Source organism: Orcinus orca, chromosome 19 (assembly GCF_937001465.1).
Source record: "Orcinus orca chromosome 19, mOrcOrc1.1, whole genome shotgun sequence".
Taxonomy (NCBI): domain Eukaryota; kingdom Metazoa; phylum Chordata; class Mammalia; order Artiodactyla; family Delphinidae; genus Orcinus; species Orcinus orca.
This window is the reverse complement of record NC_064577.1, coordinates 42,261,502-42,289,236: the sequence shown is the minus strand read 5'-3', so window position 1 is coordinate 42,289,236 and position 27,735 is coordinate 42,261,502. Positions and strand designations below refer to the sequence as shown.

At 38.1% G+C, this 27,735-nt stretch overlaps 1 protein-coding gene across 3 annotated transcripts in view; it reads right to left on the bottom strand.

Annotated features, from left to right (window-relative positions):
• IKZF3 (IKAROS family zinc finger 3) overlaps window positions 1–27,735 on the bottom strand; it is an 88,997-nt gene that overhangs the window by 59,680 nt on the left and 1,582 nt on the right. For 2 of the 3 annotated variants that reach the window (XM_004282737.3, XM_033410841.2), the window contains exons 2-3: window positions 7,402–7,455; window positions 4,924–5,025 (exon numbers count right to left, since the gene is read on the bottom strand). In XM_004282737.3, coding sequence (XP_004282785.1) covers window positions 4,924–5,025; window positions 7,402–7,455 — 156 coding nt within the window. The remainder of the gene's footprint in view (window positions 1–4,923; window positions 5,026–7,401; window positions 7,456–27,735) is intronic. The other variant, XM_033410840.2, reaches the window with a different exon arrangement.

The following is a 27,735-nucleotide window of genomic DNA, read 5'->3' as shown; positions in this document are numbered from 1 at the left end:
ACTTTTGAACTGTAAGGAGCTGCCGGATTCTATTGTCACTTGGACAGTGCCCTATAAACAGCTCTTGACTGACCAACAAAACGCTGCTTGGTTTATGGATGGCAGTTCCAAGGTAAATGGCCAATATCCTGTTTGGAAGACTACCACTCTGATTGAAGAAGGTAAAAACAAATCAGTTTGGTGGGATGAATTACATGCTGTTTACCTAACAGGGATGGAAGAATCGAACAACAATGAAAGCCTCTATGTTTTGTTTTTTACCTGACTCATAAGTGATGGCCAATGGTCTGGCCATACCGATAAGCAGAGGGCTATGGAAGTCTGGTCTATTAAAAGGATGTCCATATGGACCATAGCCCTATGGAAATCACTATGGGAATTGGATGGGTACATTAAAGCAGGACAGGTTGATGCCTAACAGAAGAAACCCCTTCCAGGATTAGATAGATGATGACCAATCATCCATGGATATTATGGGGTATTCGCTTGAGGCAGCCACTTGGGTCCATGAAATAAGTGGACATTTGGGGACCAAAGCAGTGCAGAGGGCTGAATCTGCACATATTCCTTTTGTACCCTCTGAGGCTCAAAATGCCAACAAGAACTGTTCAGTATGCCAACAAGAAAAACAGAGGGTGCAGATGGCTCTGGGGGAGATTCCTCAGGGGGAAGACCCCACACACAGCTTGCAAGTGGATTACTCTGAACCAATGTCAGTAGCCCCAGTGGGGCTACAAATGGGTTTTGATAGAATAGGCGTTGACTCTGGACTGGGTTTTGCTTACGTGGTGGTAGATGCAAATGGTCCAACTACTATAAAAGAACCAGAACAGAAGATATTGCACCCATCTGGACCACCAAGTCACATTTATTCAGAGCAAGGAACACACTTTATAGCTAATAATATCAAATAATGAGTAGGCAGAGAGATATTCTCCTCAGAATAGTAGTTTCATAGAGAATTGGAACAAGCAGTTGAAACACTGGTTGTTTAAAACAGGGGGAGATGTAGGCATGAAAGGTTGGTTTATATGTCTTCAAGAGTGTGTGTTCAGGGACTTCCCTGGTGGCGCAGTGGTTAAGAATCCGCATGCCAATGCAGGGGACACAGGTTCGAGCCCTGGTCTGAGAAGATCCCACATGCCACGGAGCAACTAAGCCCATGCATCACAACTACTGAGCCCGCACGCCTAGAGCCGGTGCTCCACAACAGGAGAAGCCACCGCAATGAGAAGCCCACGCACAGCAACGCAACTAGAGATAGCCCACGCACAGCAACGAAGACCCAACGCAGCCAAAAATAAATTAATTAACTAATTTAAAAACAAAAAAGAAAAAGAGTGTGTGTTCACACTCAACATTAGAGGAGCTAAGGCAGTGTTGTCCCCACTAGATAGACTCCTCTGTTTTTCTGGTGGATCTGGGGAAGAGACGGTGCGGAGAGGCTGCTAGTATGACTATGCAATTTTTTCCATGGGAGGAAGATCATGGTATGATTATATGATTCTTTCCAAGGAGAGAGGACACTGGTAGGATAACTATACTTTTTTTTTCTTCTCCACATACCTCAACTTTCTCTTTCCTATCTGATGCCCTGTAGTCACAGGACCAGGGATACAACTACAAGTGCAAGAAACAGGGATGATTTCTAAGCAAGAAACTGTAACTATAGTTTTAAACCTTTATGTCAGAATTCCTAAAGGCCTGATAAGGCAGGTTATGTCTTCATTCCATTTAGCAAAATCAAGGTTAACACTGAAAGTAGCCACTGCCTGGTGGTAAAAATAGCCCACTAGTTCCGTACCTAAGTAACTCTACCCTATATGAATAGAAGTGAACTGAAGGGGAGGCACCTACTAGACTAGTATTGTTGCCTGAAATCTAGAACATCACAGTAGCTGAATCTAAAGTTCCTTCCAAAGGTGGAAAAGTTTAAGTAAAAATAAATGGAGAGAAGGAGGAATAGTAGTTAAGGGCAAAGGAATGAATCAATGGGCTATGCAATGAAGGAAATCCAATATTATATTACAATCTCAATAGAGACTCAGAGCAAGGGAATAATATTGTGTTTTAGCTTAGTTATACCAGATGCTTGAAAAGATGAAGCCATGTATTGCTGAGACACTCCTGCATTTGGAACCTGACAAGATCAAATGGAAGCCTGCAAATCTGAGTGGTCTCACCCTAGAAGACATTTTCATATGCTATGATGATGGACTGGACTAATTAATGACTGAGTGTGACTCTAGTAATGTGCCAGTATGTTTTGACTTCTATGATGCATTTGCTATAAGAGATTCATGGTCAAAGACTACATTTGGTCTTTGTCCCAGGTTCCTGGTACGAAGTTCCTAAAACCCTTGAAATTTCCTGAGTGATAAGAGTGTCTTTTGCTATTCATAACAAGCCCCTTTCAATCACACCTGAGTTTATGCTACTGAGGTGACTTAAGGTGCAGCCCTTAGATAGCCTCAGGATGGGCTGGTCACCAGAAAGACCAAGTGATTAGAGGGTTGGAACTTTCACCCACCAACCTCCAGGAAAGGGACTGGAGATTGAGCTCTATAAAAACTCTTGAACTGTAAGATTCAGAGTGTCTGGTGAAGACATCAAGCTGCTTAGAAGGTGGTATGCCCAGAAAGGGCATGGAAGCTCTGCACCCTCCCATCCCATAGCTTGCCCAATGCACCTCTTCCATTTGTCTGTTCCTGAGTTGTGTCCTTTATGATAAACCAGTAATAGTATGTAAAGTGCTTTCCTAAGTTCTGTGAGTCATTCTAGGCAATTATCAAACCTGAGGGCGGGGGTGGTTGTGGGAAATCCCGAATTTGGAGTCAAGTTGGACAGAAGTTCAGGTAACCTGGGGACCTGGTACTTTTAAGTGGTGTCTGAAGTGAGGGCAGTCTTGTGGGACTGAGCCCTTAACCTGTGGGTTCTGCACTAATTCTAGAAGTTAGCATAAGAATTGAATTGAATTGAATTGCTGGATGCCCAGTTGGTGTCTGGAGAATTGGAGAATTGGTGGAAAATATCCCAGACAAACTTTCTATCATGAACATGTATTACTTTTATGATGGAAGTAAAATAAACATATTATTTAAAAAATGAAATACAAAAAGACAACCCACAGAATGGGAGAAAATATTTGCAAATGAAGCGACCTACAAGAGATTAATCTCCAAAATATACAAACAGCTCATGCAGCTCAATACCAAAACAACAAACAACCCAATCAAAAAATGGGCAGAAGATCGAAATAGACATTTCTCCAAAGAAGACATAAAGATGGTCAAAAAGCACATGAAAAGATGCTCAACATCACTAATTATTAGAGAAACGCAAATCAAAATTATGATGAAGTACCACTTCACACTGGTCAGAATGGCCATCATGAAAAAGTCTACAAACAATAAATGTTGGAGAGGGTGTGGAGAAAAGGGAACCCTCCTACACTGTTGGTGGGAGTGTTAATTGGTACAGTCACTATGGAGAACAGTATGGTGGTTCCTTAAAAAACTAAAAATAGAGCTACCATATGATCCAGCAACACCACTCCTGGGCATATATCCAGAGAAAATCATAATTCGAAAAGATACATGCACCCCAGTGTTCATTGCAGCATTATTTACAATAGCCAGGACATGGAAATGACCTAAATGTCCATCAACAGATGAATGGATAAAGAAGATGTGGCACATATATACAATGGAATATTATTCACCCATAAAAGAACAAAATTGAGTTATTTGTAATGAGGTGGATGGACCTAGAGTCTGTCATACAGAGTGAAGTAAGTCAGAAAGAGAAAAATACCATATGCTGACGAATGTATGTGGAATCTAGAAAAAGGTACTGATGAACCTAGTGGTAGGGCAGGAATGGAGATGCAGACATAGAGAATGGACTTGAGGACACAGTGGGGGAAGGGGAAGCTGGGACAAAGTGGGAGAGTGCCATTGACGTGTATGCACTACCAAATGTAAAATGGATGGCTGGTGGGAAGGTGCTGCACAGCACAGGGTGATCAGCTCGATGCTTTGTGATGACCTAGAGGGGTGGGATAGGGAGGGTGGGAGGGAGGCTCAAGAGGGAGGGGATATGGGGATATATGTGTACAAATAGCTGATTCACTTTGTTGTGCAGCGGAAACTAACACAGCATTGTAGAGCAATTATACTCCAATAAGGATGAAGAAAAAAAAAGATGTGGTACGTATATACAATGGAATATTAGCCATAAAAATGAATGAAATAATGCCATTTGCAGCAACATGGATGGGCCTAGAGATTGTCATACTGAGTGAAGTAAGTGAGACAGAGAAAAACAAATATCATATGATATCACTTATATGTGGAACCTAAAAAAGAATGGTACAAATGAACTTATTTACAAAACAGAAATAGAGTCACAAATGTAGAAAACAAACTTATCGTTACCGAGGAGGAAGGGGGGGAGGGATAAACTGGGAGATTGGGATCGACATATACACACTACTATATATAAAATAGATAATAAGAAGCTACTGTATAACACAGGGAACTCTACTCAGTAATCTGTAATAACCTATATAGGAAAAGAATCTAAAAAAGAGTGGATATATGTATATGTATAACTGATTCACTTTGCCGTACAGCAGAAACTAACACAACATTGTAAATCAACTATACTCCAATAAAAATTAATTTTAAAAAATTTAAAAAAAGAAGTTAGTATAACTTGAACACTGAATAAGCACCTTAAATTCTCAAAATTTGCTGACATCCTGTAGCAAATTATTAAATGTAAATATTTGTAAAGTGAACAAAACTGAATTCCTTCCAACTCAACCCACAAATGCAAGTTTTCCTCGGAGATTTCCTGATTTCTTCTCCATGTTGAGCCTGAACGATATCTTTAGTTTCTGGTCTATACACTACGGCTCACCTCCTGTGTCTTCATCTTGATTGGCTGGGCCTTCTGTACCATCCACATTTTCTGTTTCATGAGGTTTGGTTAAATCGTAGTCATGCAAAAGCACCGAACCTTCTAGGAGATAAGAAGAATTTTAACTATGCAGTCAACTTTTAAGGATTTTTATAAACATGTATCAAGTAAGACTCCTATTTCAGCTTCACCCAATCCCTTAGAGATAGACAATATCGCTTTCACATACACCCAAGTAAGATATATGTGAAAACTCTTGAGGTTTAGAAAGATGCCCAAGGTTCATGTGCCTTTCCATTAGACATCATTTTCTTGACTATTTCTTTCACCTGAGTTAAAATGCACTCAAGTTCCTTTGGATTGAAATTCTCTCTCCTTTGGTATGTCTCAGAATATCCAGTAGGATGCTATTGCTAGTTAAGACCAAGAAATATTAACATATAGTGATGAGAAATACTGAGTCTGAAACTACTGGCATAACTCAATTTGGGAAAGATGCTTTCCTGAGAGGAAGCCTGTAAGCTTCTGTATCAAATCCTATTTTCCCTTTCTGTTCACATTATAAATGTGATTCTGTGGAAAGCATATTGGCCCCCAAATTCCTGTATCTCATCAAACATTTACTAAATGTTGACAAGGCTACAGATATGAATAGGTTATAATTCCTGTCTTCAAGGAGCTTATACTTTACAGATGTAGATAAAACAAACGCACAACTATAATGCAAGACTCAGGCCTATAATGTAGACTCGGACATGAGATTAAGGGAAAAAAAAAGTGTTATGGGAGTTCTTACGTAAAAGGCAGTAGACATAATAAAAGCATGGTTAAATAAACAGCAAACTTACTAAAAATCAAGTTTAACAAAAATATAATTTTGTACAATAAATATTGATAATATTAGAAGTAAGGAAGAAGGCATGACGTAGCTGGAATTATTTCACATATAAGCATAGTAGCTTAACAAAAAGATGATAAAAGAAATGAACAGAAAAGATACCTGCTTGCTATCAAACTCCTTCCCAATTTTCAATAAAATATTTGCTGAGAATCTATTACATGCAACAAATAAAGACACTGAATCCTGTGGCACTAAGGAGGGGCTGAAATAAGAGAGGTGATTAGAAACTGCAGGGGCTTCCTTTCAGCTGCAGGCATGACTGAACACATGGAGCAGGACATTTTACTGGCATGTAGGAGTAAAATGGAAACATATTACATAAAATCCATGACTAAGAGGACCTGAAAATGTGGTCATCATGGACTCAGGTTTTGATTTATAGGTAAAGTTTCTCTTTTCTGCATATTATAACATATACTCTTAGACAGTAAGACTCTAAATAGTTTACTTTTCTCAATCCTGAAATAATGGACGTAAAGTGCACGCCTGAACAACTAATATGAGGTACAGGTTCCATTAAAACATAAGGTTAGGGCTTCCCTGGTGGTGCAGTGGTTAAGAATCCACCTGCCAATGCAGGGGAAACGGGTTCAAGCCCTGGTCCGGGAAGATCCTACATGCCACAGAGCAACTAAGCCCATGCGCCACAACTACTGAGCCTGCGCTCTAGAGCCCGCAAGCCACAACTACTGAGCCCACGTGCCACAACTACCGAGCCCACGTGCCTAGAGCCCGTGCTCCACAACAAGAGAAGCCTCTGCAATGAGAAGCCCGCACACCACAACGAAGAGTAGCCCCTGCTCGCCGCAGCTAGAGAAAGCCCGCACGCAGCAACAAAGACCCAATGCAGCCAAAAATAAGTAAATAAATAAATTTTAAAAAGCCAAAACCCCAAAACATAAGGTTACAACTCACAGTAATGTAACAAGGCACTTAAGTGGTAAATTTTATAATATAGCAAAAGCTTTGATTCAAACAAAGTGAGTTAATCAATGGAGAAAACACAGAAGTTATTGTTAGGAAATAGATTACTTTAAATGTTTAGAGTTTATTCTGGAGCAGCGGTCAGCAAACTGTGGCCTGAGGCCAAATCTAGCCATGGTCTGTTTTTGTATGGACCCAGGAGGTAAGAATGGTTTTTACAGTTTTAAAGGATTGTAAATAACATAAAGAGGAATAGGCAACAGAGACCATATATGGCCCACAAAGTCTAAAATATTTGCTCTCCGGCCCTTTACAAAAAGTTTGCTGACCACTGTTCCTGAGTGAAAAGCACAAGTTGTTCAAATAACAGCTACTATATTGTTCAACAAAAACTGTCTTTATTCAAACCAATCAGTTGAAGAAATGTGAAAAGAAAATAAAAAACCAGTGATTAACATTAGTAGATGGTTTGGCTCTGTGATGCCAAAGAACTTATATGATCTAAATGGATATGTTATTTTTGTATCAGGAAGAGACAACCACATTTTTTCCCCAACACATTTCCATAGTATTTTTATTGCAATCAGGATATTCCTCTTCCTTTGGTCTATTCAGTCACGGTATATTTTCAGAGTGGAAAGACCTGATGTTACCTGTGGGCACAGACTGCTCTTGAGTGCTTTTCAGTTCCACATTTGGTTTTATATCTGAAAAGAAAAGGATTACAAATATTAGCTACTTAGAGTAAATTTTTTCAGATTTGAGCACTCTAAATTTAATAAGGATACTATTTTGGAAGACTTAATTGCTGATTTCCTCTTCAGAGCAGGACTAATTCTTTCTCTATATCCTCCCTAAAATATGCCTCAAGGAGAATAAAAGGAATCCATGCAGCAATTATACTTTAAAGAGATTAAGTGGAACAAATTAGTACTTTGTATTTACCCACATACTTACCATTTCTGGTGCTTTTCATTTTTTCATAAAGACCTGAGTTCCTTTCTGGTATTGTCTCTCTTCAGTCTAAAGAGCTTCCTTTAGCATTTCTAGTAGGGCAGCTGTATGAATGACAACTTTTCTTAGTTTTCATTTATTTGGAAATATCTTTATTTTGCCTTCAACTTTAAAGGTTGTTTTTACTTGACATAGAATTATGGGTTGACAGTTTTCTTCTGGCACTTTAAAGATGGCATTCCACTATCTTCTATCCTCTGTTGTTTCTGATGAGAAGTCAGTGATATTTTGTATTGTCGTCTTCCTATATATATGTATTCTTTTTCTCTGAATGCTTTCAAGATTTTCTCCTGACTTTTGGTTTTTAGCAGTTTGACTATGATATGTCTAGGTGTGGTTTTATCCGCATTTATCCCACTTGGGTCCACTGAACTTTTTATGTGTAAAATTATGTTTTTCACCAAACCTGAGAAATTTTCAGCCATTATTTCTTCAAATACTTTTTCTCCTCCATTCTCTTGCCCCTTTTCTTCTAGGACTTCATTTACATGTATGTTAGACTTTTTCATATTTTCCCACAGTTCCCTGAGGTTCTATTCTCCCCCCCCCCAAATTCTTTCCTCTGTTGCTCAGATTGAATATTTTTATTGATAAATCTTTGAGTTCACTTACTCTTTCTTACCTCATCTTAATGTGCTGTCAAGCCTATCCAGTGAGTTTTCTATTTCAGATATTGTAATTTTTAGTTCTAGAATTTCCATTTTGTTCTTTTTTCTAGTCTCTCTGCTAGATTTCCTGTTTGTTAATTCATTACAAGCATATTTTCCTTTGCATCTTTTTTTTTTTTTTTTTTTTTTTGTGGTACGCAGGCCTCTCATCACTGTGGCCTCTCCCATTGCGGAGCACAGGCTCCAGATGCGCAGGCTCAGCGGCCTTGGCTCACGGGCCTAGCCGCTCCGCGGCACGTGGGATCCTCCCAGACAGGAGCACGACCCCGCGTCCTCTGCATCGGCAGGCAGACTCTCAACCACAGCGCCACCAGGGAAGCCCTCCTTTGCATCTTTGAGTATAATTATTATACTTGTTTAAGATCCTTGTCCAATACCTGTCACTTTGGGCTCAGTCATCTTTGGTTTCCTTTTCTCTTGAGTATGGGTCACATTTTCTTGTTTCTTCATATAACCTAATAATTTTGGATTGTACCCTGGACATTATAAAGATATTACAGAATTTCTGGAGTCTGTTATGTTCTTTTGAAGCATATAGGATCTTTTCTTTGTTTATTTTACCTTTTAAAGCATGTAGTTAAACTCAAATTCTGTTTCATTTGTGGTGGGCAGCAGCTAGCATAACCAATTGTCCCAGTATACTTGGGATTGAGGATTTTCCCAGACCCCAGAACTTTCACAGCCTCAGGGAACCTGGGACAAGTTGGTCGCTCTTGCAGAAGTGTAAATCTCTATTCAGTTACTTTCACCTCTGATGGATTGCTCAGGGTATGACCCATACATGTGTAGTTCAAGGATTAGCTAAAGATTTGGTCCAGCCAGAGAATTTATACACAAAAAGCCCTCTCTGCCCTCTCCATTCTAGGATTTCCCCCTTTGCCTCCCAACTGTTGTGATTGCTATCATTTCTTAAGCTAGTAAAACTGTGGATTATCTACTCAAGTTTTGGTCACCCTGATGCTAAAACTGGGGCCTGCCCTTGGGCAAAAAATCCATAAAAACAAGTTGGTAACAGGTAACAGATTTTTTTCATATTTTGTCCAGAACCTATAATTGTTATCTGTTGGAAGTTTGGTTCAATAGGAGGTACTCTTCTACTACTAGAAATTGAAACTCTTGGGACTTCCCTGGTGGCACAGTGGTTTAGAATCCACCTTCCAATTCAAGGGATATGGGTTCAATCCCTGGTCAGGGTACTAAGATCCCACATGCCACGGGGCAACTGAGCCCATGCACTGCAACTACTGACCCTAGTGCAGCCAAAAAAAAGAAAGAAAGAAAGAAATTGAAACTCTCCTTTGTTCTTTTTTTTTTTTAATATTTATTTATTTATTTGGCTGCACCAGGTCTTTAGTTGCGGCATGCGGGACCTTCGTTGCCACGTGCAGGTTCTTTGTTGCAGGGTGCAGGATCTTCAGCTGTGGTATGCGGAATCTTTGGTTGCGGCATGCGGGCTCTTAATTGCGGCATGCGGGATTTAGTTCCCTGACCAGGGATCGAACCTGGGCTCCCTGCATTGGGAGCCCGGAGTCTTAACCTCCGGACCATCAGGGAAGTCCCTGCTCTTTATTTTAATGGTGATCATATACCCAAAACTGCTCCGGATAGCACTGATTTCAAATATTCTATACCATATTTCAGACATATTCCAATTATTGTTTTGAAAAATGTAGTCACTGTACTTACATTCTATCCTAATTTTAAAAGTTTAACACACCACCCATTAAATGTTAGCAGCAAAGCATAAAGGCAGGGAAAATACAAGTATTTTTAAAGTAAGCAAAGGGGCAGCCTGCTATGTGGGGTCAAAACCCAAAATGGGTGAAAGAAACATCTATACAAGGAATGGGGACAGGTTAGGCAGGCTGCTGGAGACCAACCAGCATGAAGAGTGTGCCTGTGTGTGGTGGGCATTCAGAATGAAATGAGGAGGGATTCTATATGAAGGGCAGACAGCATAGGAAGTCAGAGCCTGAGACAGATAAGAAGGGCGGGAGAATTACGTGGCCTGGAGTGTTACAGTCTGAGAGGCATGAAGAGGATATCCAAGTAAGTGATGGCCTAGCATGAAGAGTCAGAGCCTGAGCATAGTGAAGAGGACATCTATGCCTGGGGGTGCTCCGGTTTCAGAGAGTAAACAGGGTGAGCAAGGTACCTGCACAGGGACAGTGGGGGCTGGCACCAAGGAGCCCAAATGGAGTGAGGAGAGTTTGTGTGCGTGGATGCGGTCCAGTGCAAAGTGTCCAAACTTGAGTGGGGTGAAGAGGGCATCCACATATTAGGCGCAGCCTTGCACTGGGATGTCAGACACCAACAGCTGAAAAGAGTGTCCACATAGATCAGTGGCTGTAGGACAGAATGTCAAAACCCAAATGAGGCAAGGAAAGCATCTCCACTGAAGAGGAGATGGCAATGGCGATGGATGACTGGTTATATAAAGGAGGATTGATCAAATAAGGAAAATATAATAACAGATAATGAGACCCAGGTTTTCTCTGTCAGAGAAGGGAGTTACAAATATGGAAACCTGTGGTCCTATATTGGAAATGCAAGTATTGGCAGGAACACATGGCTTCTACTGTATATCAATTGATACAAAATATAGATGTAAATGCGTGTATATGTATGGCATACATACACATAGTCTCTAGCCCTGTCCACTGAGAGCACCTGGGAGCAGTGACACCACAACAGCTTCTAGCATATAGATATTAACTTCTAAATATCATTCTCAACTTAAAGGAACCAGATTCCTTGGAAAAATGGCTGACTCGAAGCCTGGGGCAGGGAAAGTACAGGTGAGACCAGAACATTTTGTTGTGCCAGAAAGCAAGGAAGTGCTCACAGAACGAAGAGGATATGTTAAAAGGATATAGAAATCATTCTGAAGGGGTTTCCACTCGCCAAATCTGAGACAAGGGAGCATCAAAATTATTATGATAGTACTAGATTATAACTCATTGAAAAAAACCAGAAATTCATGAGTCCATATTGACATTAATAAGAAAGTTAATAAGTTGAAAGCCTAGTAACAAATGGAATATTTATATAGATTCAAAGTGCTTCTCCTCAAAATACTTATTATTACAAACGTGAAAAGAGAAACTATATGGTGGAGAGCCCTGTAGACACCACTGTAACTGAGCAACTGAGCAAAGTGATCATCATCAGTAATGGGACAAATGAAAATTATGTGCCCACTGATAATGAAAAGAACACAGCATCATACTTCCCTGGTAGCGCAGTGGTTAAGAATCTGCCTGCCAATGCAGAGGACACGGGTTCAAGCCCTGGTCCGGGAAGATCTCACATGCTGCAGAGCAACTAAGCCCCTGCACCACAACTACTGAGCCTGCGCTCTACAGCCCGCGAGCCACAACTACTGAGCCCGCACGCCTAGAGCCCATGCTCCGCAACAAGAAAAGCCACCGCAATGAGAAGCCCGCGCACCGCAACGAAGAGTTGCCCCTGCTTGCCGCAACGAAGCCCGCGCGCAGCAACGAAGCTGCAACGCAGCCTAAAATAAATAAATAAATTTATATATAAAAAAACCCCACAGCATCACTTCTGTGATATTCCTGTCAAATATGCACAACACGAATCTAAACGTGAGAAAACAAACTAACTGAGGGTAATTTACAAAATAACTGGCTTGTAATCCTCAAAAGTGTCAAGGTCGTGACAGACTGAGAAACTATTCCAGACTGAAGGAGAGTGAAGAGACGTGGCAACTAAATGCAATGTATGATTCTGAGCTGAATCCTCCTGAAGTAAAGGACGTTATAGAAGTAACTGGAGAAATCTGAATGGGGTCTGAGGATTAAATGGTAGTCATGGGGACTTCCCTGGTAGTCCAACGGCTAAGACTCCGTGCTCCCAATGCAGGGGGCCCAGGTTCAGTCCCTGGTCAGGGAACTAGATCCCACATGCCGCAGCTAAGATTTCACATGCCACAACTAAAAGATCCCGCACCCAGCAACGAAGATCCCCCATTCCGCAACTAAGATCCGGCACAGCCAAATAAATAAATAAATATTTTTTTTAAATATTAGTCATAGATCAATGTTAATTTCCTGATTTTGATGGTTGTTTTGTGGTTATGTGGGAGAAGGTAGAAGACACACTAAAGTATTCAAGGGTAGCAGAGCTTCATGTCAGCAACTTACTCTCAAAATTTCCGGAAAAAAATAGTTTTTTGTACAGTGTTGCAACTTTTCTGTAAGTTTGATAGTGGGTTTTTTTAAGTTTTTTTTTTTTTTTTTAAAGCTAACTGTGAAACTTTTAACTGCACACTAAAGGGATTCTGAACAGAAAAAAAAAAAAGAAAGAAAACTAGCTCAAAAGTTTCACATGAACAACCTTCATGTGAAAACACCTTTTAGTTACTACAGAGCAAGATGGCTTTTGATTTGGTGACCTAAAGGAAAAAGGTCCTGGTCCCCTGAACCTTTTAAACTCTGACAGTGACATTTAAATATCTCTCAATATTTTTTCAAGCAGCCTTTGTGTGCTGTAAATAACACCAGGAGGAACTGAGTACAGTTTCCAAGAGAAAAAGATTTGACTATCTGAGTATTCAGAACTTGAAGGAGACATTAAAGCCATCTATAATTAGGCTACATGGATGTTCTTCTTAGGTGCTAAAAAATACTTAAAAGACAAGGACAAAATAGACTGAAGTGCATTTCCCCCCCTTGAACTCAAAGGTCTTTATAAACATATGAAGTCCAGTAGTGAACAGATGGTAAAGGAATTCCCATCTGAAGAACAGAAACCTGTTAAACATTTCTAAGTGCAGCAAAAGTTTTACAGTTTTTAATGGATCATTTTGTAATTCCTTCATACTTCAGTCCAAAAAAGACTTCAAAAAGTTTCCATGATGGGGTCTACTGGGGTCTTTTTTAATGTGTTGGCAGTCTACATAGTTTTAAACTATTTTACAAAAAGAATGCTCTAGAAAGCTAAGAAGGAAAGGTCCCTATATTGCTTTTGATAGAAATATAGTTCCCTTTACTGATATTTATACATATCTGATGCAAATGATGGAAGAATTCCAAAGTGGGTTAATTTTGTTGAAATACAATTCTTGTCAGTTTTCTACATCTCTCCTTTTACATGAATTGGTAAAGCATGCTCCTGCCTCAGGACCTTTGCTTTTACTCTTCCCTCTGACCAAAATGTTCTTCCCTTAGATAGCCACGTGGCCCACTTCCTTTCTTCATTCAGGTGTGTGCTCAAAAGTCACCTTATTGAACAAGCTTTACCTAACTACCCTATAATAAAATGTCATCCTCCATTGGCACTTTCTTTTCTCTTTATTTTTCTTCATAAAATTTCTTTTTCGGACTTCCCTGATGGCACAGTGGTTGGGAATCCACCTGCCAGTGCAGGGGACACGGGTTCAAGGCCTGGTCAAGGAAGATCCCACATGCCACGGAGCAACTAAGCCCGTGCACCACAGCTACTGAGCCTGCGGTTTGGAGCCTGTGACCCACAACTACTGAGCCCACATGCCACAACTACTGAAGCCCGCACACCTAGAGCCTGTGCTCCGCAACAGGAGAAGCCACCACAATGAGAAGCCCGTGCATTTCAATGAGGAGTAGCCCCCACTCACTGCACCTAGAGAAAGCCCCTGCGCAGCAACGAAGACCCAAGGCAGCCAAAAATAAAAATGAATAAATAAATAAATTTATTTTTTAAAAATTTCATTTTCACCACCTGACATACATTTGTTCATTTTTAAAATCTGTCTCCCCCCACCAGAATGTAAACTCCGTGAAAACATGGATGTTGACTGTAATTTTTATTGCTATTTTGCTGTATCTTCAGCTCTCAAAATAGTGCCCAGTTGTGATAGCCACTCAATAAATTTGTTGAATTAACACATGAATTTTTATATCTCTATCCTTGCTACTTATAAACACTCTAGGTCAAGGTTCTGCAAACTATAGCTTATCACCTGCTTTTGTATGGCCTGTGAACTAAGAATGATTTTTACATTTTTTAATGGTTGAAAAAAATCAGAAGAATACTGTTTCATGCGACTTGAAAATTAGATGGAATTCAAATTTCAGTGTTAATAAAGTTTTATTGGAACACAGCCAAATCCGTTCATTTACCCGTTGTCTATGACTGCCTTTGTATTCCAACAGCAGAGTTGAGTACTTGTAACAGAGACTATATGGCTTGCAAAGCCTAAAACATTCACTATCTGGTACTTTACAGAAAAAGTTTACCAAGACCTGCTCTAAATCTATTATTAATACTAGCACTAATACTGAACTGTCCAGTATAATAGCCTCTAGCTACATGTGCCAATTTGAGTTTAAATTTAAGTTAATAAAAATTAAAAATTTAGTTTCTCAGTTACCCAACCACATTTTTTTTTTTAAAAGGTCAAGTCTTTTACTTATTTATTTTTGGCTGCGTTGGGTCTTCATTGCTGCGCACAGGCTTTCTCTAGTTGCAGCGAGCGGGGGCTACTCTTCCTTGCAGTGCGTGGGCTTCTCATTGTGGTGGCTTCTCTTTTTGCAGAGCACGGGCTCTAGGCGTGCGGGCTTCAGTAGTTGTGGCACACGAGCTCAGTAGTTGTGGCTCGCATGCTCTAGGGCGCAGGCTCAGTAGTTGTGGCTCACGGGCCTGGTTGCTCCGCGGCATGTGGGATCTTCCCGTACCAGGGCTCAAACCCGGCTCCCCTGCATTGGCATGCGGATTCTTAACCACTGCGCCACTAGGGAAGTCCCCCCAACCATATTTTAAGTACTCAACAGAACACGTAGCTAGGGGCTTTCATATTGGATAGCACAGATAAAGAATATTTCCATCACTGTAGAAAGTTCTACTGAATAGCACAGCTCTAGATTTTAGAATATCTCATTGCTGCTTGGGGTACCACTCACTGCAAAGCTATTTATTTAAAACAAACATTAAAACTCTGGGTCAGGGGCTTCCCTGGTGGCGCAGTGGTTGAGAGTCCGCCTGCCGATGCTAGGGACGCGGGTTCGTGCCCCGGTCCGGGAGGATCCCACATGCCGCGGAGCGGCTGGGCCCGTGAGCCATGGCCGCTGAGCCTGCGCGTCCGGAGCCTGTGCTCCGCAACGGGAGAGGCCACAACAATGAGAGGCCCGCGTACCGCAAAAAAAAAAAAAAAAAAAAAAAAAAAAAAAAACTCTGGGTCAGGAAAAAACAAGTAGATCAAACCATGTATAAAAACTAAATATCAACCAAAATTCTAAAGATATTATACTAGGAAACAGCTTAACAATGACCATCTTCTATCAATATTTCCAAAACTCCTGCAATTGGAATTTCAGGCAAAAGCATTTTCCATTAATGCAGTGATCAAAAAGATAAAGGATCTAAACAGCACCCTTCATACGAAGCATTTTACAAATTTCACTGATTAAAAAATTAATGTGACTTTTCAGAGGGTTAAAAAATAACCCCACATGATGCCAAACATCCAGATAAAATATTTTAAAATGTACCTTTGTATGTGTACAAATATAAACTCAGCATATACATTGGGATTTTTTGATATCATTAGGTAAAATCATTTTTCTTACCTCATTTAAAAGCCAACATTACAATCAAGCAGAAAACCCTAGTTAACACTCTTTCATATCAATTGCCCCCCTGCTCTTCCCGTAACTAAATAACTAACTCCTGATATATTTTTGGTTTAATTAAATCATTAGTGTTTTCCACTGACACTTTACCTCTTAAATAACAAATCTTGTGAAAGGTATAACTAGTCTCTTACTGACACAGTTCACAAATATATTAGACTGTAAAAGTTAAAGGTTATTTCTTTTGTTGTATCCCAAGCACTCTATAAATTCAAAGCTTTACTAGCAATCTCAAATTGTTTTCTTCCAGAATTGAAAACAATCTCATCACATGCTTACTGAGAGATGACAATTACAAATTTGTTTTTATTCCTTCAGATTTTCTTTCCCTCAACAAAGATGCTATTTTAAAAAATTCACTAGTTAGAATTCTTTTTAAAAGATACCAAGATTTTTCTCTGAGATTCTAGTATTTTATGTGTTGCAAAATGAAAAGGGGTAGATTACGAACAAAATTTAAACTTGGAAATGGCAGGAGTCTGGTTAATTGAGATTTTGTCAAAATTCACATGTGAATAATATGTTATCTACCAACAAAATCAAATATTTACATTAGCAACAAAATTGGCAACCATATTTTTAATTCAAATGGTTATAAACTTGTCTTTATTTTGATACTTTAAGAAATCATCGTTCAATTAAGAATACCAGCTAATACAATTCTACTCTTAATTTCAGAGATCAGATTTCCACTTGTGGGTCTGTTTTCCCAGTAGGAAGTGTAGATGCTAAAGGAGAGCAAAATGTCAATCTCAGAAAGAATCATGTACTGAGTTTGCCAGCTGTCAGCAGCACTGGTGCCTGACAGCTGCCAGAAAGCCGTCTCTGAACGTTGACATTCTCCTTTACCTTCATAACAATAAACTGATTCCTCTCTCCCCATACCTCTTTTTAAAATCTAAAATGTCCACTTTTACTTTTTAATAAAAAGCTTTGGAAACTGAGTCGCTGACTACAAAAATGTATTCATAATTGAAACATTCACATTCAGGACGACAAATGTGGCACAGAAGTGTTAGCTACTATTTCTGAAAGATCCTTCATGAGTTCCCTTTATTACTACCACATACAATCATACCTGGAATCTTACCGTCACAAGAACAGTTCTGTATAATAATTTAAAAAAATGATCCCTATAACCAATGAAATTAGAATATTAGAATTGGAGTAGGTATCTTAACTACCTTACCTCTCCTTCCTCTGCCATTTGATACTTGAATTTCCTCCAATATCTCCCTATTTGGGTTGTAAAGTCTCTGCTTAGACACTTCCAAGTGTACAGAAGTTATACCTTTCCATTTCAGAAAAACTCTAATGGTTTAAAAAGTTCCTCCTTAAATGTAGTGAAACTCAAATTTCTTAAACTGTCCATTTCAGGTCCTAGTTCAGCTTTCTGGGAACATCCAGAATAAGTTATTACACAAATGCTACCACTCAGTTCCCTAACCATGGTGACAGCTTTCTTCTGAACCCGGTTTTGTTTGCCTGTGGTCCTCCAAAAATGTGGCATCAAGCACTTAGCCCAGGAGTGCAAATGAGATTTCGTATTATCTCATAGCATCTCTGGAAGATAAACACGTGCAATGGCATTTATTATTCTCCCCATTTTACAAACGAAATTTAAGACACAAAGAATGAAAAAAAATATAAAATCATGTCAATGTCCAAAGGTACAATGTCAGTGGCACATTATGAAGAGAAGCAGGATTCCTTTCTTGAGTTTCACCTTTGTTTCAAAGAATTTAAATAATGTTTTAAGGTGCTTTCCTATACAGATTATAAATCTTAGAAGAAAGTCAGAACCAGAAGAAATTTTAGACCCAATTAATTTCAAACACCTCAAGTGACTATGACTGAGAGGAAAGGAAGATATTAAAAAGGGGGGCTAAATAAATAAATAATTTTAAAAAGAAAAAGAAAAAGGGGGGCATGCCTTAAAATGAGAGTAGTCTCTCCAGCCATGAAATACTTCCTTCCCTTCCTTCTTGGATTAAGGTAAAGGTTAAGAAACATCAAGACTACTTGTCTAAGAACATCAAATCAAATACAGCCCACGTTACCATTTCAATACTTCCTACCTTACCCTTTTTTACAAAATATTCCATTTTTTCCCTAGATTAAAGTCTAGTGAAGAAATTATAGACTGTGGGGCACAGGTCTAAAACAGCAAATTCAATATCTAGTGTTATTTTCCTTGAAAGGTCAGTTACTCTAAAGTTGTAGAAAAATAAGTATATTTATATTTTAGCATGGATATCACATGCCAGCAAATGAACATGTAGAGAGAAAAGGAAGAATGGGCATTTCATGTCATTGATACTTTGAAAAACTGTGCATAAGTGGTTGAATCCAACATATTCCAAGTAAGATTTTCATTTTGTAACTGTAAAATGCCTAGTTTCTGATAAAAAATAACTGATGTCAAAAACAGTTATGATGTTCTTATGATGTCAAGAATCATCAATTTGAAGTGGGTAATAGACTTAAATGTGAAACTTAAAACAATCAAATTTCTAGAGGAAAATACAAGAGAATATTTTCATGGCTTTGGATAGGCAAAGATTTCTTAAGCAGGACATAAGGTACACTTAATCCCAAAAGAAAAAAAAGTGATAAGTTAGTCTTCATTAAAATCAAGAATTCTGGGCTTCTCTGGTGGCGCAGTGGTTGAGCGTCCGCCTGCCGATGCAGGGGACGCGGGTTCGTGCCCCGGTCTGGGAAGATCCCACGTGTGCGGAGTGGCTGGGCCTGTGAGCCATGGCCGCTGAGCCTGCGTGTCCAGAGACTGTGCTCCACAACGGGAGAGGCCACAGCAGTGAGAGACCCGTGTACCACAAAAAAAAAAAAAAAAATCAAGAATTCTATTTATCAAATAGATTGAGAAAATAAATAAGCAAGTTACAGACTCAGAGAAAATATCTGCAATACACATCTGATAAAGTCTACGTTTCTAAAATTTTTAAAAAATGCCTACAAAATCAGTATGAAAAATACAAACAATCCAACTTTTTAAAAAATGTACAGAAGACTTACAGCACTTCAGGAAAGAGAATATCTAAATAGCCAATAAACATACGAAGAGGTACTCAACATCATTATTCACCAGGAAACTACAAATTAAAACAATGAAATACCACCAGAATGGCTAAAATTAAAAAGACTGACAATAGCAAGTGTTGACAAGATGTGGAACAACTGGAACTCTCAGACAGTGCCAGTGGGAGGGTAAACTGTCTCTAACCACTTTGGAAACTGTTTGGCAGTATGTATCAAAGCTAAATGCACACCTACCCTATGACCCAGAAATGCTAGTCCTAGATACACATCCAAGAGAAATGAATGTATATGTCCACCAAAAGACATGTATAAGAATGTTCATCATATAGACAAACACTGGAAACAGTCGAATGGCCATCAACAGTACTATGTATAAACAAATTGTGGTACATTCATACTATTCAATAATAAAAGAGAATGAAGTACTAATAAATGTAACAATATGGATGGATCTCAAAGGTATCTTGAGCAAAAGAAGCCGGACACCAAAAAATTACCTACTGTGTGATTTATATGGAATTCAAGAACAGGAAAACTGATCTATGACAACAGAAGTGTGAATAGTGTTTTACCTGGGGTAAACGGAGGTTTTTTTGGTTTTTTTATGTGTGTGTGGTACGCAGGTTTCTCACTGCTGTGGCCTCTCCCGCTGCGGAGCACAGGCTCCGGATGCGCAGGCCCAGCGGCCATGGCCCACGGGCCCAGCCGCTCTCCGGCACGTGGGATCCTCCCGGACCGGGGCACGAACCTGCGTCCCCTGCATCGGCAGGCGGACTCCCAACCACTGCGCCACCAGGGAAGCCCAAGGGAGGTTTTATAAATGGGCACAAGGGAATCTTCTGGGGTGATGCAAAAGTTCCATAGCTTTTGAAAAAATTTATTTTATTGGAGTACAGTTGATTTACAATGCTGTGTTAGTTTCTGGTGTAAAATGTTTCATATCTTGACCTAGAAGGAGTATAGGTAAAAATATATATAGGTAAAAATTAATCAACCTATATATGTAAGAAAGGTATACTTCATCGTATGTTACTCCTTAATTTAAAAAAATCTATTGAACACAAACATTTTCAAATATCTAAAATCCCAGGGGAGTTCCTTGGTAGTCCAGTGGTTAGGACTCGGTGCTTTCACTGCTGACGCCCGGGGTTCAATCCCTGATCGGGGAACTAAGATTCTGCAAGCCACACAGCACGGCCAAAAAAAAAAAAAAAAAATCCCAAACCTTAGAAATGCAATTATAGCAGTATCTTCCCACTTTAAAAAAAAGGTCTGAATTTCAAGGGTTTCTCATGAGTCTTCTATAGCGTCTTTATACCGTATATCTATACCAACCATCCACTGAATGGATGCCATATAAAAATTCTGACACGAAATTTATTTACATGTTATGTACCAAATAAATATGAAGATATTTTCAGTGATAGATAATTCTTCAATCAAATTTTCCTGATAATTGAGATTTCAAGATCTGTTTCAGAACTTCCCTGGTGGCGCAGTGGTTAAGAATTTGCCTGCCAATACAGGAGACACGGGTTCGAGTCCTGGTCTGGAAAGATCTCACATGCCGCGGAGTAACTAAGCCCGTGCGCCACAACTACTGAGACTGTGATCTAGAGCCCGCAAGCCACAACTACTGAGCCCACGTGCCACAACTACTGAAGCCTGTGCGCCTAGAGCCCATGCTCTGCAACAAGAGAAGACACCGCAATGAGAAGCCCGTGCACTGCAACGAAGAGTAGCCCCCACTCGCCGCAACTAGAGAAAGCCCACGCGAGGCAACAAGGACCCAACACAGCCAAAAATAAATAAATAAATTTATTTATTTATTTAAAAAAAGATGTTTCAATTTTGATCTTTGATTTTTTTTTTCCACTAAACTTAGGCTACAGATAGTTTGTGCCATTCATCTTTGGAAAACAAAAACAAACAAACGAAATCTCTCGATCCACATCCACATTTCTCTCCAGCAACAGCCCCACTTATTTCTCCGCTTTACTTTCTAGCTAAACTTCTGGGGAAATGGTCTGTAACAATGTTTCTACTTCCTCTATTCCCATTCCCACTTTCAATTAGGTTTCCATCCCCACAACTACACAAAAAAACACTTTTGTTAAGGTCACTAGCAAGTTTTATGTTGCCAAAACCAACCCCCACTTTTTGTCCTCACCTTACTTGATTTTCCAGCAACATTCAACATAGCTAACCACCCACTCCTTCATGAAACACTCTCCTCTCCTGAATTTCTGTTACACCACACTGCTGGTTTTTCACCGGTCTTGCTATGCTGTTCCTCTCATGCTAGCCCCTCCTCCTCTATCTGACCACCTAAGTAAGATGCTTCTCAGGGCTCAAACCCGAGCCCCCTTCTCACAATACATTCTCTCTTTAGGTGATCCTAATCATTCCCATGGCACTAAATATCATCTATGGGCTGAGGATAACCAAATTTCTATCTCTAGCCAGACCTTTTATTCAGAGGAGAGGTTCACCAACCCTGCACCAACCATTATTCTCCATTTTAGCACTTTTTAATTTCCTCCATAGCACTTCAAATAATTTTAATTATTTCATTGGAGATTTATTTGTTTGGGAACCTATCTTCTTCAACTGACTGTAAATTCCATGAGGGCAAAAGCACTGCTGTCTTGTTCACCATTGTATTGCCAGTATTTTGCATACATGACACATAACAGGCATTCAATAAATATTTTTGAATGAGGAATGAATGAATAAAGATTTCTGGCTTTTGAATTATATTGTGTTATAAATGTTGTATTACAAGGTAAGTCAAAATTGAATGTTCTAAAACTTCATTGCTCAGCTATCTTTTAAAACCAGCATTTAAACAATAAAAAATATATTCTAAATACATATATAAAGATGATGCACTACTAATCCAACATGTGCTATGAGAGTGATAATAAGTTTCACTAATACTTTTCAAACTGTGGGCAATGCTTATCAGACTTCAGTGTGCACAAGAATGCCCTAGGAATCTTGTTAAAATGCAGATTCTGATTCAGCAAGTCTGGCCTGAGATTCTGCATTTGTAACATGTTCCAGATGTTGCCAATGCTGCTGGTCCATACACAATACTTACAGATTAGCAAGGGTCTAAAGGATCCTTGTAAATAAGTTATGAATTAAACAGACCCTAACTTTGTGTCTAGTAGATACAAGGTGATTTTCGTACACATTATCTTATTCAGGCTGTGGCTGGCTCTCGTAGTATAATAAACTTAGAGTAGTTCTCAGCCTTACCAAGACCAAGTGCCCCCTCTTTTAGAAAAAATACTTTATAATACCTCTTTATTATTGTAAATTAAATATAACCTATCCAAGTTTTCTAAAAATAAAGCCCTAACATAAAGGTGAAATAAATGATAATAAAATAATCTGTATTTTAATATGTAAATGTACCAGACCAATTATTCTAGAAGACATAAAAGAAGGTGGTCAGATATGTTTATAGAATCATCATGAATGCAAGAGACAAAAAATGCAAGATACAGGCAGCATCAATAATGGCAAAAGTCTCGGCTCCGAACTAAAGAAAGAATCAGCTTCTCTTAATTTATATAGTAGTTGCATTCTTAAATAATTTAGATTGTATTAAAACCATGCAAGAATATTTTATGTTTGTACATAAAATGCAGTTAGGTTCTAGCAGTCATTAGATGACATAAAATATTATTAAGTTTCAGAAAAGAGAGAGATTCCAACCTAGAATGAGGAACAGCTTCCTAAAAGGCTGCCAGGTACTGATCTGAGGCAAAGGAAGGAAAGGGCCAACAGCTAGGTAGACCTAGCAGTGGTCTCTCTAGCAATATTCTTTTTTTTTTTTTTAACATCTTTATTGGGGTATAATTGCTTTACAATGGTGTGTTAGTTTCTGCTTTATAACAAAGTGAATCAGTTATACATATACATATGTTCCCATATCTCTTCCCTCTTGTGTCTCTCTAGTGATATTCTTACCTAAATAATTTTACATGAGCAAATATGCACAGGAAAAAAATAGACTCTGTGGACAGGAAAAAAAGATCATGCTCACCAACCTATAAATATTTTTTATAGACGTGGAGTTGTATCATAGCTGATGTAAAATATAATAGCTACAGTCTGAAAAACTAATTTTTCTAATATTTAACAACTAATCATTTTTCCCATCATCTGCCTTTATTTCTGTAATTAAAGAACCATTTGTTAATGCTCATTAATAGTTGATTATATGCTTGTATACAGTGTAGATAGCACCACAAATGTACATCAGAGGCTTGATTTAAATTTCATTTGACTTTCATGCGTATCATTTACGCATTACGTATCAGTGCAAATATTAATGCACCGGTCCGGGAAGATCCCACATGCCACGGAGCGGCTAGGCCCGTGAGCCATGGCCGCTGAGCCTGCGCGTCCGGAGCCTGTGCTCCGCAACGGGAGAGGCCACAACAGTGAGAGGCCCGCGTACCGCAAAAAAAAAAAAAAAAAAAAAAATTAAAAAAGTTTATATTCTGACCTAAAAATAAAACTTTTTAACCAAGGCTTTGAAAATACTAAAAATTTATAAGTGTGACATGAGTAAGGTTGTGGCTCTGCACTGGTATATTTTTTCCTGTGCTTACTTGCCCTTGTAAAATTGTTCAGATGTGCCAAATATTCTGTTATGTCAATAGTCTCTCAAATAGATAATACTTTGCAAATAAACTGATAGTGCTGTGATACAGAACTCAAGTTAAGTAAAATATGATATGCTCAACTTTAAGAAGCAACACATTTGTTGTGAAGAAATAGTTTACTGTAGGAATTGCAGTGCTCCACTGTAACACTGCAAAGAATGTAGTAAAATTTTTAAACAAACCCAAAAGTTAGATTTCACTACATCATTTTGCCCAGAGTAGAGCCAATATTGGATTAGAAAAAGATAACAGTGTTCATCCTGTGGGATTTATCCAACATTCCAAACTCTTCTATCAAACCTTTAACAGCACCTCTGACGAATTAACCAGCAAAATTAACTAGGTTCCATGTCACTATTTTCTTCACTATCTTTACCATAAAAGCTGAACAAATAAATAGTCAAATGACCAAACACACAGGCATTCATTAATTTATTCAATAAATATGACTACAGTCCTACTATGTGCTAGGGACCAGGCTGGGTACTAGTTATCACTGGTGATAAAAAGATCCCTACACTTTGGAACTTCACAGTCTAGATGGGGTTACAGGTGTACTAATGACCAAAATAAGCAAGAAATCTAGATAAATAATCCTTAGATAATTAAGAGTTAAGAGTAGAAAATACTGTTACGTGCTATTTCATCAGTGATGCTATTGAAATGTTTTCCATTTCTCTTATTTTACAAAAGTTTCTTTTATAAACCTACAAATAACCTGATGTGCCAAAAATGTTATCTCTAAGAACACTTGTTAATAAATACAATTTGTGATATGCTGCCAGGTAAGCTGATTTTGAATTTTTGACAATGAGTAAAAAGTACTGCTCCAAAAATGCTTTTATTCTGTTTCATACCCCTTATTAAACACTTAGTTTTTTATATTTCCTAGATGGGACACATATCCAATATAATATGGTATCAACTCCAAATTATTTCAATTTACCCTATACCACTCTGGTGTAGAACTTTAATTTTGGATGAAAAAAGCAGATTTCAATTAAGGCTGAAAAAATGATCTCATTCAGGATCACTGGGGATTAAAATATTTTGATAGATTATATAGCAATAATAATTAATAGAGTTATATATAGATCACTTTTCAAATAATCCACATATAACAGAAATATGATTATTGTTTCATCATTTCATCCTTTTTAAAAAGTGATTCAAAAGGCCTTAGGGTCATCCTTATGATTTCTAATTACTATGAATGTACCAGTTAATGAGAGAGTTGTATTTTTAAAAGGCTTGATAGCAGAGTATACTCTATGTCCTTGTGATGTTTAGAGTCTCTTTTCACAATAATTAATGAATATTTAGCATACCCAAGAAGCATTTCTTGGGCACTTACTACAGGCCGGTTTCTGTGTTAATCACTCAGCTCTTCCCATACATGGTCTAGAACTACAGCTTGAGTCAGCAGCCTATTAATATTGGGTGTCTGATAAAAGATCTACCAATAATCTTTTAGTCCTAAGTAAGTGTAAATATATACATTTATACACTGATGACAAGCTTATAACAATGTATTAAAAAAGGTATCACTGGAAAAGTGTATGCTAATTTTATAGCACCATCTATATATCTTATTGATTGAGAAAGAAAGTTTCCCCTCATATTTGATCCATATTTTAATGGACTAATATGTGATCCTGAAACCGGCTGATGTAAAGATAAGATTTAGCATTAAGTGATATTCTAGCCTAAAAACCAATAACATTTTTTTCTAAGTTTTCTCTTTTTGTTATACCACTTAAGTACTTTAAAATTTTTCTGAGTTCTAACAAAGAATTGCTAGCACCAATCCCTTACTCACAAAAATTAATTAACTAAAAGGCATCACAATAAACATGAAAATTACTTTTCAGCACCATTTTAAAACCTGAATGCAACAAACTCTGAAGGTCTTTTATAAACCAGAAACTGTTCTTAGCACTGAGCATACAAAAATAAGACACAGTTTCTGCCCTCAGAAGCTTAAAGACCAGTGGGGGAATAAACACTTAAATTAATAAATAATTTCAATACAATTGGCAGAAGTATGCACAGTAAGGAAAGGTCCTTAGCCTAGCTGGAGGGAGGTGACAGGACTGAGTAGAATGACCACCAGCAGAAGTGGTGACCACTTTTCAAAAAAATGACCACCAGGGAAAGTCATGAGAAGGAAGTCCTTCACAGTGATGATGCCTCAGAAGAGTCTCGAAAGATGAGTAGGCATAACTAGGTAAAGAATGGGGTGAAATTTTTAGCAAAGACATGGAAGTGTGAAACAGCATATTAGATTATAGGAAGCACAAATGGGAATTTTCTAAAATTATGTTCTACGTGGACCCCATGGCCTTTCTGGGGCTTTTGTTCCTTTGAATTTTACCATTTCAACATTCACATGTTCATAATACAGGGCTAGTAAACTCTACCATCTGGAGGCTATATCTCTGTAAACCCCAACCATCCAGAGCATAGAAAGAAACCCAGAAATGAAAAATGGCTACCACGAAAGTCATGTGGTGAGAAGCTGACATCAAGAAGGAAACAAAAGTTACACAATAACCTGGGAATATTTAGTGTAGGGGCATTCAGCTCTACACAGTTCAAAACCCCGTGAGAAAATACTATAGAACAATACATTACCTGATGGTCAAAATAGTGAGCCTGGGTCACCAAGATAAAGTTTTCTCTTGTGGACCTTGTTTACAAAGCAGGGGGCTGTGTAATAAATACTCTTAGAAAGATTTCTATCCAATATTGTTGAAATAAAAGGTCACATATTAAATGAGAAATATGCCAATACCTGTAAAATTCATTATTTGTGAACCACCCATTTCTCAACCATATCAGACAGAAGGGATATTATTACAGCACAAATAACAAAATTTAGTAACATAAAGAATCTCTGGATAGAAAATATTTAGGATCACAAATTGTGAGAAAAGAAAAAAATTATAGTTTTTGATTTATTATATGCATTGTCTTTTCATTTTTACATGACAAGCTTTCTATTTCAAAAGCTTATTTCATCTGACATCTTCACACATAGAAACTCTCAATAAATGTCTGGTAATGAATGAAAAAATGAATGAATTTTTAAAAAAGATTTTATATGCTGAAGGAATGACTGACTATATAGCCTCACATTTCACAATAAACTATAGCATATTAATTTGACCCCCAAATTAGGCAGAAAATAAAAGTGTTCCATAAAGTGCTCTACTTGCTTATATTGCCAAGAAATGAGAGGTATACACTATAGGTCAAATTCTAGATTAAGACCAAAATATCAAGATAATATGAAAGTACTTTATTTAAGTATCAAATACATGAGCCAGATTAGCCAATCTTGGGTGGCTATAATGAACCAGATATTTTGCTACATCAAATACTCTGGTCCTCAAGGACCTGATGTTAGAATAGCCAAATTCACATCACTAACCTTTTTGTTAATTTTATTTTTTGATTTGTGTTGAAGTTTTTGCATTAAGCATACCATATAACATCTATCTGTATGGACCTATTAATATAATCTCCTCATCTAAACTCACAACTTATCACTGATCCAATTCTATATTCTACCTCTTTCCATTTATAGTCTGTTCATTTCAAATCAAATTCTACACAAGTTTTCACTCCCTTCTTATTCAGACTTATCTAAAAGCCTTTGTTAGGGCTTTAATATCTTAAATTATGCTATTTAGTTAATAATTTCTTTATTTCACATTAAATAAATGAATTCGGAAGTCTTAACATTTACAGAGAAACATTCCAGTTTCCACTGTCTTACAGTATTCTGTATGTTATTCTTGAGAAGTGAAATGATTAAGACTAGGAAAAAATAGTGTTAAAGTATTGATCTATAACTTCACAAAAACAAATTCAGCAATTCATTGGTAATAATTAAAGCATGAGAATTTTTTAAATTATTTTTTCATACTGTA